The 13505-nt window shown below is 37.1% G+C and overlaps 1 protein-coding gene across 2 annotated transcripts in view; it reads right to left on the reverse strand.

Moving 5' to 3' along the window:
* Positions 1-496: 496 nt before the first annotated feature.
* Positions 497-13505, reverse strand: part of Bub1 (BUB1 mitotic checkpoint serine/threonine kinase) — a 32525-nt gene continuing 19516 nt past the window's right edge. For both annotated transcript variants that reach the window (XM_075962101.1, XM_075962102.1), the window contains exons 16-25: positions 11182-11356; positions 8414-8498; positions 7103-7311; positions 5159-5302; positions 4157-4272; positions 3701-3862; positions 3370-3527; positions 3095-3263; positions 2246-2352; positions 497-811 (exon numbers count right to left, since the gene is read on the reverse strand). In XM_075962101.1, the coding sequence (XP_075818216.1) occupies positions 616-811; positions 2246-2352; positions 3095-3263; positions 3370-3527; positions 3701-3862; positions 4157-4272; positions 5159-5302; positions 7103-7311; positions 8414-8498; positions 11182-11356 (1521 nt within the window). In that variant the 3' untranslated portion in view covers positions 497-615. The remainder of the gene's footprint in view (positions 812-2245; positions 2353-3094; positions 3264-3369; positions 3528-3700; positions 3863-4156; positions 4273-5158; positions 5303-7102; positions 7312-8413; positions 8499-11181; positions 11357-13505) is intronic.

Here is a 13505-nt window from a genome sequence, read left to right on the forward strand (position 1 = left end):
ATGTTTCAGATGGGGGTAAATATATAGCATATTCAATGTGCAGACCCTAACTTATAATGTTTATATGCATATAAGTGGGGCCAACAGTAACGGTAGCTTTGAAACTAAAAGACCTTGAGAAGGAAAAGAGATATTGAGGAAGGGACACAGATAGATGAGATATGAAAGCAGAGAGTAAGCTATGGGGGGAGGGTGTGTTAAGAGTACGAACAGGTCAGAAGGATGGGGGAGAAAAATCAACAAAAACAAATTTTGTCTGAAAGTGCCATAATGAAACCTAATCCAAGATATGCTAACTAAATGTACATTTTAAGTCCTTCTGGCCTACTTTGGACTTAAATAGCTCAATGTTTAGAAAGGTGATTTCTAGAATGCATTTAAATTTGAATCATTCTCATGAAAACTTGTACACAAAGAGCAACCCAACTGATTGGCCTGCTTCACATGGGTGTCCTTTGTCAATTTCATTAGAATATTTATAACAACACATGGTATACCTTATGGACTTTATTTTTTTGAACATACATAAATAAAAGTGTGAAAAAAAAACAGGATTCAATGTGGGAGGGAGTTTAAATTTACAAAGTGTTTTTGGATAAGGTCCATATCCATATTTTATCTTCTCAACTGCTTATATTCTGAGAGCAGCACAATTAGCCGATTACGTAGGGTCTTAATCTTGTTGGTATACTGTTGTTCAAATAATATCTTCAGCTTTTGTCTCAACAAATCCAAAGATGGCAGATGATAACAATCTGGTATATTCAACATGACATGAAAGAATTCCTCCCACATATCCAAATGAGGAAGCCTGAAGAGATAAAATATCACAATGGAAAAAATGCAACTTTAACATACATAGCAACCTGTTCATGCATCTACTTTCCACAGGTGTGAACATGTTAAAAGAACAGCCCTCACCTGTCTGCATCTTAGCAAACCAAGAATTTATCATACATAGGAGGAATTAAAAACCCAACCAAATGTCTAAAATATATGCTGTTCTAATAACATGATATAAAATAGTCTTTGAGCAATAGTTCTTTAGTAGAAAAATCATCTTTTAAAGAAAATATGCCTTCATTTGGCTTCTTGTATACCACACTGCCAGAATCTGATAATCTAGTACTTGGTTATGATAAGCCTAACTGTATATATAGCAAGGTATCTAGACAAAGAGGCTGTGGCTGCACTCTTTAGGACAGAGCTCACACTTAGGGGTCTTAGCCAAAAACAAAAACAAAAACTTCAAAACAGGGAGAAAAGGCCCTGGAGAGAAAGCAGTACATACTAAAATGCCATTCTAGATGGAAACTGAGAAGGAAGCACTGGCTTTTTTATATGCTTCTGGCAATAGACGGAGGCCTTCTGGACCCTCTGGTCCTTTGATAATGAGCAAGGGAAACAATGTGAATGAAGTACTTGCTGAATTTGATGGCTCCATACAGAATAAAGGACAACTGTTGTTAAGTTTTCTTTTGGGTTCCAAATCTACTGTACATAATGTATATAAAATTTCTGCAAACTCTTTCCTTTTCTGCTTTGATAGTGAGTGGGTGGGAGAATGAGGAAAACCTCACACTATACATCTTTTTCAGGAAGGAATAAACATGTAAAATTCCATTAGGCTAACACATGAGAGATTTTTTTCCCTGTATATGTTTTTATATCTCAAAAAAAGTTAATATGATATATGGAAACATATGTGTATAGAATAATCAGCTTCAAGTCAATACCGCCAGTGGTATGTTTACAGAGTGTTACTTAAGGGACAATGCTGACATGATAAGCTCCAAACGAATCATTAACCTTTAAGTATTTTATAAACTAAAGTTACATAGGGCTGAAGCTTAAAAACCCTGCCTTGTAACAGGTTACCTCATTTTATTTATAATTTACAAAACCACTTCACCTGTATTATTTTCTTTGCTTATAAAATTTGAACAAAGCAGAATCATCATCATTCCCATTTACATAAACAAGAAAACAAAACCCCAAGGTTCGCCAACATTGACTTCACTTACAGTAAATAAAAACAGTCAAGAACAGAATGCTAACCCACACAGTCAGTTCTCAATGGTTTTACAAGGCACTGAATGCTAGATTTGATCAGTGCCTAATGTGAGGATTATGTTCTATTACCAAAATCTACTACCCAGGCTAATTTTCTAGCTAGATAAAAATCAACTATTTTGCTGTTGTTATTATTATTATTATTACTATAGTACCAATGCCAATATCCGACCTTCTAAAAAGACCTGCAGGTTTCCAGACTCCTCCTTCATTTTTGACTTTCATGTACGTCCCAAAGAGCATACAGTACACTGTTGCAGCAACTCCATAGTAATCAATCTATGAAGACAACAGACATATGCAATGTAAACAGTAACTTACGTGTGAGTATTTAAATAGGTCTCTAACTTAGAAGCTCAAGAACCATAGGGTTTTACATTTATGGAATTCTGAAATCCTCTGCTCTTTCACTTGGTGCAAACACAACAATCTCTCAGTTTGGCAGCTCCCCCAATTCTATCCTCTGGGACTCTGGTGGTTATTGTGTAACTACACATCAATGCCTCTGTGTGATATCTATATAACAGAACAGAACACTCTAGCATGGTCCAAATCTGTGGTTAGCACAATGTCTACTATCCACCTCCAGAACAGCACTTATCTACCTGAAGCATTACTGGGAGTAACGAACTAGATATAAAGCCCTCACTTGTGTGCCCCCTTTATTATGGTCTTCTGGAAGCCACAGATCTTATCTGGAAACTGGGCAGTTGGTTTAAAGCAGGCTCAAAAACTTTACATTTATCCTAATTAGCAGTATCTTCCTGAATTGTCAACTAATAATTCACTCTGCTGAAAACTCTGAAACTTTCTCACAGAATGTATTTGCTTTTCTGCTCTGTTGACAGAATCTGTATTAAGAGAGGAAGACTCTTCAAAAGTAGAATTTCTTTTTCTTCAGCCTTACGTTCTACTTTTCCTTCAGTGCCCAAGAGACCAGTTCAAACTACTTGAAGCTCTAAACTCATTTTAAAAGTCTAGTAAGTGTAATGTTTTCAAACCTTTTGCTTTCCGTCCATACCTGGTAGTTCCAAGGCTTGTTACTGAGCATCTCAGGACACTGAAAACCAGATGTTTCACACTTTCCTGTAAATGCAGTTCCTTTAGGGAAAAGTTTCATATCTATACTCTGACCCAGGTCAATCAGCGCCAAGCCAGTAGCTAAATCTTCATTATTCTGTTCTAAAAATCTACATCAATACAAACAAGCATGTGTCAACAAATAATATAAGCACAAATAACAAAGGGATATCAATGAAATGTTAGGGAAGAACTCCACTCAAGTGTTACACTTACGTGTGTCCTAGTATGAAGTTATCTGGCTTAATGTCTCCATGAATGATTTCGCAGCTGTGGACTTGTTCAATCATGTAAAGCATTCTGATAGCGAAGGTGATGACGAGAGCCTGGGGCATCACTTTTTCAGGGGTGTTTTTATAGAGGTTAATGGCATTCTAGAAATAATGCAAATGGTATCCTAAGTTGGCTGCAGAAGATTAATGAAATTTCAAGTCAAGGGCTTTATGCCTGCTTTCTATCCCAATAAAAGTTCCAATTGTGAAAAATAATACAGGTAAAAACCAGAAATGTACATGCATTTCATGTTCATGTCATGAAAATTACTTACTAGTAATGTCCCATAGCTGTAGAGCTCCCCTATTAATATGCTGCCATTTTGGAATAAGTGAGCAGAATAAAACTTGATGAACATGTGATGCACTTCTGGCTTTAGTCTCTCCATCAGCTGCATCCCAATGTAGAATTCCCAGGAATTGGCAGGTCTCTGAACCTACAAATCAAATCAGGTATGTGCTATGCATATCCTTATCCATATTCTGTAAAAGAATAGCAAGAAAGCAACTCCTCCCAGTTAAGGATGTTGACAAAAAGCGAGGACAAGCTAAGCACTCATCAGCAGTATAGGGCTGGCAGGATAATCTTAGTGGTAAGAGTCTTCGTAGGATAGCTGTTTAACTGTTGACTAAGGCCTCATTGACATCAGTATTTAATGGGGAGTGGACAGCGGAAGATAACTTCTAAAATTTACATATACACTATACAAGAAGTTACTCATTTCATTTACCTTCAAAACACATTTCTGTTTACTTCTGGTATCATTCTCATCTCCATGAACAGCTTCATAGACTTGGGCAAAGGCCCCTTCTCCAAGAAGGTGAGTCACATAGATTAGGAAAGAACCTTGGAAGATAAGTATGTCAAATTGACAAAAAGCCATAAGGACTGTCCAAGTGAAGAATTCCTGGTGCCTGAACTACTTTTAATAAATTAAAATGGGTTTAATCTGGGGAAGTTTTCCCAGACTTAAATGAAAGTAAAACATACATCTGCCACAAAAGTGCCTCCTTACAAATTCTCTAAACGGGTGAGGGCAGCTCTGATGGCCCAGTATACTTATGTGTGGCCTTGGGTACTGGCCCTTCCATTACCTGTGGTGCCAGCTCTGCACAACTGTTGAGGTATTAGGAAGACTATGTAGAAATCTGTAAAGCTTTTTGGAAAATATACATGTTTTACAGGAGAATAAGAAAGGCAAAGCATAACTGTGTTGTTATAAAAGTTTAGGATGGTTAGACCAATTTTGTATTTTGAAGAGTTTTTTATTTAGGTGGTTGTGAGCTGCTGAATACGGGCACAGGAACCCAAACTGAGGTCTCCTGAAATTGCTCTCTTGGTGGTGGTGATGATGATGTTCAAGACAGAGTTTCTCTGTGTAACAGTCCTGGCTGTTCTGGAACTTGCTTTGTAGACCAGGTTGGCCTCTAACACAAAGATCTGTCTACCTCTCCCCTCCTGAGTTCTGGGATTAAGGCATGTGCCACCACACCCGGCTCTGAAAATGCTCTTAACCTTTGAGCCATCTCTCTAGCTTGGAGTACATGCATTTTTAACTCTGATAGATTGTCCCAACAGTAATCACAATTCTACTATCATATCTTAACAAAATTTCTCAATACTGTAGGTATTAACTCTTTCTTGAAGGTGGAAAGGGTAGAAGAATCTTTGAGTTACTATAAATTTCTCATAAACAAGAATTCAAAGTTTTATTACCCAATGCAATTCTTACCCAATTGGAATTCTGTCTTGGGCTTGATAGCTGGAAGTTTACACTGCCACTCAAAAGTATTTGAATAGCAACTCACTGGTTTAGAAAGCCCAGACAGAAGTTTAAGAATCAATTCGTCATCCCATGGGTTCTCAATAGTAAAGTCTTAAATAGAAAAAAGAAAAAAAAATTCAGCATTCAAATATTTTAACAGGAAATTTAGATAAATAAGTAAAAGCATTCACTAAATAAGCTTTCAAAATCTTACCCTAGAGCTGGGCGGTGGTGGCACACGCCTTTAATCCTAGCACTCAGGAGGCAGAGGCAGGCGGATCTCTGTGAGTTCGAAACCAGCCTGGTCTACAGAGCTAGTTCCAGGACAGGCTCCAAAGCCACAGAGAAACCCTGTCTCGAAAAACAAAAAACAAAAAAAAATCTTACCCTAGAGCATCCAATAATAAAAGAAGCTAAAATTGATATTGTCATTATTGTCACGTTAGGTCTACAAATTTAGACTATCCAGTTGTGACAAAGGGAATCAACTAGCTGCTTCCTGACTCATTTGGAGTGGCAGAATTCGTGCCTTCAAAAATTATAGCTCCATGCCTTGAAGTATACTTGGCCATTATTATTTAGTTGCTTTTAGTGTGCTCAGACATATACTCTTCACTGTTTCCCCCACTAACATACACAAAGTACACTACCTACACACAATGCGCATCAACGAGAATACCGTGTACACAAAAGGGAAAACAATTCCTAAAGGAGGACAAAGTCTTCTCTCCAATTTGATGTTATAAAACATTCCATCTGTGGTGCTTTGAAAAGGCTACTCTCCTACATGGTTACTGCTTTCTTAGAATATACAGAACATAGTTCTGAGATTTAGTAACTCATTTAGTTCTTACAGTAAGCCTTTAAGGTAGTTACTAGTATAACTTTCACTTTAAGATATATTTAACTTTTTTTTTTTTTTTGAGACAGGGTTTCTCTGTGTAACAGTCCTAGCTGTCTTGGAACTTCCTTTGTAGACCATGCTGGCCTCAATTCACTGAGACCCACCTGCCTCTGCATCTTAAGTGCTGGATTTAAAGGTGTGTGCCACCACCGCCTGGCCTGTTTGTCTGCATATATGTATATGGGAAAGCATCAGATTCCCTGGACTCAGAAGTCCCAGACAGTTGTGAGACATCATGTGGTGCTGGGAATTGAACCTGGGTCCTTGGGAAGAGCAGCAAGTACTCAACCTGAGTCATCTCTCCAACTAACATCCATTTTAAAGAGAAGCACCATAATGTGGCTGGGGAGGCTGGGAATTGGAGCCTTGCCTTAGAACTTAGTCTATCTCCTGATTTTACGTTCTCAGTTACTATGCAAGACTTTCTGCATAACAAGGGACAGAGGAAGATATCTCTTAATATTCAGTCTTGACTAATTGTTGTTACATACAGGGGTGAAGGTAATATTAGATTATATGTTTGACAAATAGCAAACTCTCAACCTTGAACTCTTTTTGAAAAGCTTTTTTGGAAGATTTATTTGCTTGATGTGTATACTTGTTTGCCTGCATATGTATATGTGCACTTTGTGTATGCCTGGTGCCCAAAGACATAACAAGGGGATTCCAGATTACCAGAACTGGAATTATAGATGGTTGTGAGCCATCATATGTGTGCTGAAAACCAAATCTGAGTCTTTTTGAAGAGCAGTCAAAAGTTCTCTTAACCAATGAGCCATCTTTCCAGGCCCCTAGTTCCTTTTTCTAACTGTAGTGATCTTGGTGCCTTTCAAGATTAAAATAGATTGACTGATTTCAAATGTGCTTGTAGTGAATTATTTTGTGATGTAGCTGCAAGTCTGTCTAAGTTTATTTTCTACTCCGTCCCCACACTGAGTTCTTTCATGGAAAAGCTTTCCCATGCTATTGTTCTTATGGCACTCTTAAGATTGAGCATGTGTGCATACTTGGAGCATTGACGTTCCCAAGTGAACTAGTCTGCATCCATTCAACTTGGAGTCCAGTGCTGGCATCTGGTAGGTCCTCCAGGGTCACAAGGTCAGTGCTTGTGCATTTATAAGTCTCAAGTCCAAACACTGCGTCCTGAGTGAACACACCACCTGCAGCAGGTTGGCTAGGATAGTCTAAAGATGCTGAAAATTTCTCTTGAGTTGGACTGGATGTGTGAAAACAGAAAAAAAAAACACTTCACGTGATTAGAAGTCTTATTATATTTGACCAAAATAAAATAGCTTCCTTTCATTCTAAGAACAGCATTTCAAAATTGTCTCACAGGTTGAGTTGATCAAATAACTTTTATTAAACAAGTATGTGTAAATACTCAAGCTACTAAGATAATGAATAGAAACAGAAATAAAACCAAAGCCATTTAATGTATTAGATAAACAAGTAAGGTGGTATATTTGGTATTTAACAGGAATTGTGGGAATGAATTTATTACCCAAAGCTACATCTAAATAATACTACTGTAATTAAGACTGAGTGTTTTTCATTCTAAAAAGGGCTTCTTTTCCAACACTAAGACAAACTAAAATATTACAATTCAACAAGATTCTGATACAATATCTCCACTGGTCAAATAAGATGATATTTTACCTTATTACTTAAGCTTTCAGCTGTCTTTTTTTTTTTTTTGGTGGTGGTGTGGTATCATGGAATTGATGTGCTTTTTATCAGCAATTCCACAAATTAGAAGCTCTATGACTTTGTCCTCGAGACCTGATGTCCTCATTTACAATAAGCGTTTAACGGAGTAATTGCCATAACTCAAGTTGTTGCAAGGATTAAGAGAACATAGCACACAGAAAGCATAAACACTGTGTCTGGGTTATGTTATGTATTGGTTACATCCACCAACCTAATCAAATACAACGGGACTTGACTTTTGTAGCAGTACCTAAAGAAGCTTAAACATTCTATCTTCTCTTTAAAAGGCACTGGTTTTCTCAATTAAATGGGTGTGTAAAGCACAAATATGTGTTTTCTTAGTTTTGCAATAGTTGGCCTCAAAAAGAGGATTTAGTTTGAATACTGGAATGAATTTCAGAAAATATGAGCTCAGGGTCTGTTACTCAAGTTGCTTCTCTAACTGCCCTGATATACCAAGTCCTTAGGTAAATCACCATGTTTACACTAACAAACAGTACCTTCTGAATTAACTACCACTGAATAAAATCTTATTAGCCTTAGCACGTTAGAATACAGTATATTACTGTATCTTAAAGAGCAATGGAAGAGGAGAGTGACAAACACAATACCCAAGCTTTCTGTCCTTTGAGAGGTCCACATTTTCTTTACAAGAATCCAAAGTCACATGTGTATACTGTGTAGCCACCATATTTTCTGAAATATAAAAAAATTATAGACAGACTTATTACATACACATGTAGACAAAATACCATTTGATATGGTTACAAAGACTGGAACTCCTTTTCATACTGACTTTCACTACAATTTCAAAATACTGTTGTACCGTAGTACAAAGTGTTTTTTTTTTTCTCGTAGTACAAAGTGTTAAGACCAGAATTGAAAAAAAAAAAAAGTTACTTAGGGTTCAAAGAATAAATAACAAGTCCACTATGCAGGATGACCAGACCACTGAAAGTTACTGGCATGGGGCAAAGTATACCTTGTTTCAGGAGAATCTGCTATGAGGACACAGAGGGAGAACAAAAGGCTGCAACCCTTCCAGAGGGCTTTATATTAAAGGTTTGTGTGTCTTTTAGTTTAACAACTAAATGCTGTAAGCATTTAGTTGACTGAATGGATTTAGATACTGGCAGAACTTGAATCACTGTTCCTTCTAACTTAAAAACAAAACAAACAATTCATCTTTATTGACAGTAGATGGGACAGAATTATAGACTAAACTTTACCAAGTTGTTTAGTACTATGTAATACTACTATAGGCAAATGTTATACTGGATTAATTTTTATCTGATGGTTGCTTATAAACAAATACTACTACTTATTAGTACTAGAACACTAGCTTCTATTTAAGAACCACAACGGCAAGACCCCAAGAACAGTAACTATTGGCATTAGTTTTTATCAATTTAAAGAACTTAAAAAAAATGAGTAGCAAACTTGTGATGGCATTTAAAAATAGTCCATGTGTGAACTAACTTCTGTAAGCTTTAGAAAAAGAATAAAACATACTGGGCTAGTACTCTAAAAAATATCCTTATTCCTCAGTCAATTTTTAGGTTTTTAGGTTCATAATCCCATTAGAATATCTTTCATTTAGTGAAGTAAAATTCTCCAGCAGTTATTTAAATACTGTTTTAAAAATTTTGTTTGTGTGTGTGCTCGAGTGAGTGCATGTCATAGCATATGCATAGAGATCAGAAGACAACTTGTAGGAGTCATTCTTCTTACCATGTGGGTCCTAGAGATCAAGCTCAGGTTGTCAGGCTTGACAGAAAACACTTTTACCCGCTGAGCCATCTCAATACCTTCAGTATTGCTTTGGTAAACAATTATTCTTTCTAAAAAGTACTGACAGTGATATAATTTAGCTAGTAAGCTGACAGTTATCCAAATGGCATAATGCTTCCGGATGTCAGTTTAAACCTTTTAGATTGAAAATTACCTAATACCCGTGTTCATTGTAGTGACACTTGAGTTAAATTCAAATGTACAGTGTTGACATATTTTTAAAATTAGTTTATGCATATGGGTGTTTTACTTGTATATTATGTCTATGCATCTGAGCATGCAGTACCTGCAGAGGCCAGAAGAGGCCATCAGATCCCCTAGAATTGGAGTTACAGACTGCTGGGAGCTTCCTTGTGGAACCTGGGAACCAAACCCTGGAGGACTGAGCAGCCAGTGTTCATAACTGCTGAGCTATCTCTACATGTATATCTTTTATATAAAGGTTACATTAGGCATGAGGTTGAAACGAGGACTAATAGGAGTTTTATAACTTCTCTTTTGAAATCAGACAAACGTGATTTTCTATGCATATTATACTTGTCCATGTCTAAATACACAAGAAATTGGTCATCAAAAGAACAAATAATCCAATAAAAAATGGGGTACAGACATAAACAGAGAACTCTCAACGGAGGAATCTAAAATGGCTGAAAGACAATTAGGGAAATGGTCAACATCCTTAGCCATCAGAGAAATGCAAATCAAAACAACTCTGAGATTTCATCTTACACCTGTAAGAATGGCCAAGATCAAAACCACTGATGACAGCTTATGCTGGAGAGGATGTGGGATAAAGAGAACACTCCTCCATTGCTGGTGGAGTGCAAACTGGTACAGCCCCCTTAGAAATCAGTATGGCAATTTCTCAGAAAATTAGAAAACAACCTACTTCAAGACCCAGCAATACCACTTTTGCATATATACCCAAAGGATGCTCAATCATACCACAAGGACATGTGTTCAACTATGTTCATAGCAGCAATATATGTCATTGCCAGAACCTGAAAACAACCTAAAGGCCTCCTGACTGAAGAATGGATAAATAAGATGTGGTACATTTACACAAAAGAGCACTGCAGAGTGGGAAAAAATGACATCTTGAAATTTGCAGGCAAATGGATGGATCTAGAAAATATATTGAATGAGGTAACCCAGACCAGAAAGACAAATATAGATAGTAAGTACTCACTCATAAGTGGCTTTTAGACATAAAGCAAAGAAAGACTAGCCTACAATTCACAATCCCAGAGAACCTAGACAACAAAGAGGACCCCAAGAGACATACATGGATCTAAACTACATGGGAAGTAGAAAAAGACAAGATCTCCTGAGTAAATTGGGAGTGTGGGGATCATGAGAGAAGGTAGAAGGGGAGGAGGGAGGTTTATATTTTAAAAATATAGACTATGAAGACAAAACGTAAAAAAAGAAAGAAAAGAAAGAAAAAAAGAACCAAAACCATACACACATACATAAGTGGATTTTAAGCCTTTTTACAATTTTTAAACTTCCTCTTTAGAATCTTCAAGAAACTATAATACTAAATATTACATTTTTGTAGAAGATAGTAAAATAATTCAGCACATACCTTTATCTTCTGGACTCTGCACTGAATTTGCTAGAAATTTGTGGAATGGTGTAGATGAAAGCAGGCCAGCAGATGTAAAATCTCCTGTAGTTTTAGAACTGGGAGCCAGGGTTTTGTTGAAGCGAGTGCTGCATTCTGCTGAATCGCCCACAAGCTCGTCAGTGTGAGGCACTTCCTACAACAGAAGATGAACTGAAAAAAGCAATTTGACTGCTTTGTTGATGAAATTTAACACATCAACACTTTAAGTCAGGCAGTTAACATAGTCCTGGAATAAAAACAACTCTCGAGAGTGAGGAGGTAAAGACATCACTTGAGCTTAGGAGTTCAAAATCATCCTGAGCAACACAGCAAGCTCCTGTCTCAAAAAACAAAACCCCAAACATTTTAAAATTAAAAAAAAAAAAAGGACTTAAACAGATATATAAACCTCTTGTTTTTAGCATACTTCAAAAGAGCCACATAACAATTAAACTTTTTTTTTTTTTGAGACAAGGTTTCTCTGTAGTTTTGGAGCCTGTCCTGGAACTAGTTCTTGTAGACCAGGCTGGCCTTGAACTTACACAGTGCTGGGATTAAAGGCGTGTGCCACCACCACCCGGCAACAATTAAACATTTTTATCTTGGACATTATTCTTTAAATTTGAAGAGTTACAAAGATAGTAAAGAGCTGTTCTCCTTCATTATTTTCCCTCTAATGGTAATCTTGTCTAAAATGTGATTTATTGTAAAAAACAAAACAACAAAAAAACCAAAGTGATACTAGTAACAGGAGCCGTTATTTGATTTCTCTTTTTCCTCCCCAGTCTCCAACATAGGTCAGTACATCGCACATGGTTGCTGTCTACTTAGCTGCTTCTGATGACAGCCATCTGTGGATCTTTCCCACACTTTCTTGCACTGATGCTTTGGAATAGAGGTAATGACCTGTGACTGTGTCTCTAGTTTAGGCTTTTATACTAGGGATATATATTTTAGAGAGGACTATCAGGGACGATCGCATTAAACTTTGGGAATATGTGCCATAAACACAACATATTTTGTGACGTTAACCCAATCAGTCAGGTATCCCTGAGACTTCCTTACTGAATTATTTTTCCTCTCCCCATTTTTTTTTAAAATGTAAATCCCCATGACCTGCCCATACTGAAAGGGAAGTAAACCCTACCTTTCAGAGGGCATAATCAATGAAGAAATATTACATTTACTTGTTTGTGTGTGTACCTGGTACACACATGTACCAGCTCTCATGGGAGGGAATGTCAGAGGACAATTATGGGAGTCAATTTTTCTTCTACTATGTGAGTCCCAGGGATCAAAGTTGGGTCGTTCAAACTGGTGGCAAAAGCCTTTAGCTGCTGAGCCATCTCATAGGCCCTCTTAGAGAAATATTAAACCAATATAGTAATTAATAATTTTGAAAAGATGCTTGGGAGCTATGCAGACTGTTTCTTCTCAGTGATATTAGTAGTCATCCATGGGCCTTGCCTATAGCAGTTCCAATCTTAGTGTTCTAATGGTGACCTTCTACATTCCTTGAATGCTTCTGTAAGGGAGATTTGTTCTTTCTATCCTGTTGTATGAATATGGATATTCACTATTTCTTAGGTTATAATTTAATATCACCTTACTATTTTCTCTTTCAAATCGTCCCAGGTTTGATCACTGACTTGTTTAGTAGGTTGCTGTGCTGCCCATCCCACTTCAGAAAAACACAAAACCCAAACAATTATATCCTTAATTTCTGGCATAAGCTACCCCAGGCTCATCTTCTATTTACCCTGACATGGCCTATAGAATCAGACATTTCTTTAAGAACATAATTATAGGCTAAGTTTTAGAATCTGTGGGGAAAGAGAACTAAAGTTTCATCAGAACTGAACTTCATAAATCCTTTCAGTTCTTAAAATGCCACATATACTTTTTGAGCCACCATGTGATTGCCGGGAATCGAACTCAGGACCTTTGGAAGAACAGGCAATGCTCTTAACCACTGAGCCATCTCTCCAGCCCCTCCACATATACTTTTTATACATCACATTTTTTTTTTTCTTTTTGGTTTTCGAGATAGGGTTTCTCTGTGTTCTAGAACTCACTTTGTAGACCAGGCTGGCCTTGAACTCAGAGATTCACCTGCCTCTGCCATGCTGGGATTAAAGGTGTGTGCCACCATGCCTGGCCACATTTTTTAAAACAAACTCCACCATTCCTTCCAGTAATGAAAGAAAAACTGGACAGTTATAAATGCACCAGTTTCTTCTCAGCACCAGCATATATAGAAATGTACCTTTATTTGTTTGCTAAACCATGTAGCAGAGCAATCC

This window comes from Microtus pennsylvanicus, chromosome 2 (assembly GCF_037038515.1).
Source record: "Microtus pennsylvanicus isolate mMicPen1 chromosome 2, mMicPen1.hap1, whole genome shotgun sequence".
Lineage (NCBI taxonomy): Eukaryota > Metazoa > Chordata > Mammalia > Rodentia > Cricetidae > Microtus > Microtus pennsylvanicus.